Genomic DNA, 701 nt, shown 5'->3' with positions numbered 1-701 from the left:
AGAAAGCGAATAAATATACGTTTTGAGTCATATTTTAAAGTTTGGCAGTGAAGGAGCCTCCTTAATGATCATTTATAACAAAATTGAACATCTTAAGAAGATTCAAAACTGAAGATTTAGATAATAATAACAACTGATACCCTAATTATTTAACAGAAGTAGTGTATTTGCCCAGATTTCCGCTTCTAATTTTGCCTTAAAGGCTTTGAGCGGCCGATTTGACGGACAGCCTTCTGATTGGTCCGCTGTCCCTCAGAGGGCGTGTCCTTCTTCTGTGGGTGTTTCACAAAACCAGTCTCCGCGGAACTCATACTCTCATTCACTACGGGTTTGTTAGGTTGGCTTGATTATCCAGAGTTCTTGCCCACTTTTTTGCAACTCTTTCTGATTTAAAGGAAGCGATTCGATTTTTTTTTAGCGTGCAACCTCCATTGAATGTGGATGTGCACTTTATTCTCATTTTAGCGTTTTTCTATTTCTTTATTATTTGTAGCTTTTGCACAATCAGTTGAGCTCCTTGTGTCTTTGCGCGCCTCCGGTTCTTCGCTCCAGCATGGATTTAATTTGGATTGGGGGCTTCATTGTGAGTTTCTGCGCCTGGTTTGTCTCAGCGGAGCGACACAGCGTCTACTGGAACAGCTCCAACCCAAAGTAAATATCTGCTTTCATTTACACCTTGGATGCATGCTAAAAAACAAAAC

The 701-nt window shown here is 40.5% G+C and overlaps 1 protein-coding gene across 2 annotated transcripts in view; it reads left to right on the top strand.

The window, feature by feature from the left end:
• Window positions 1-328: 328 nt before the first annotated feature.
• LOC107084078 (ephrin-A1-like) overlaps window positions 329-701 on the top strand; it is a 17,819-nt gene continuing 17,446 nt past the window's right edge. For both annotated transcript variants that reach the window (XM_015373744.1, XM_015373743.1), the window contains exon 1: window positions 329-651. In XM_015373744.1, the coding sequence (XP_015229230.1) occupies window positions 554-651 (98 nt within the window). In that variant the 5' untranslated portion in view covers window positions 329-553. The remainder of the gene's footprint in view (window positions 652-701) is intronic.

The sequence above is a fragment of the Cyprinodon variegatus genome, unplaced genomic scaffold (assembly GCF_000732505.1).
Source record: "Cyprinodon variegatus isolate N-32 unplaced genomic scaffold, C_variegatus-1.0 Scaffold91, whole genome shotgun sequence".
NCBI classification, from domain to species: domain Eukaryota; kingdom Metazoa; phylum Chordata; class Actinopteri; order Cyprinodontiformes; family Cyprinodontidae; genus Cyprinodon; species Cyprinodon variegatus.
Note: the sequence above shows the minus strand (reverse complement) of the source record. Positions and strands in the feature narration are given on the sequence as shown.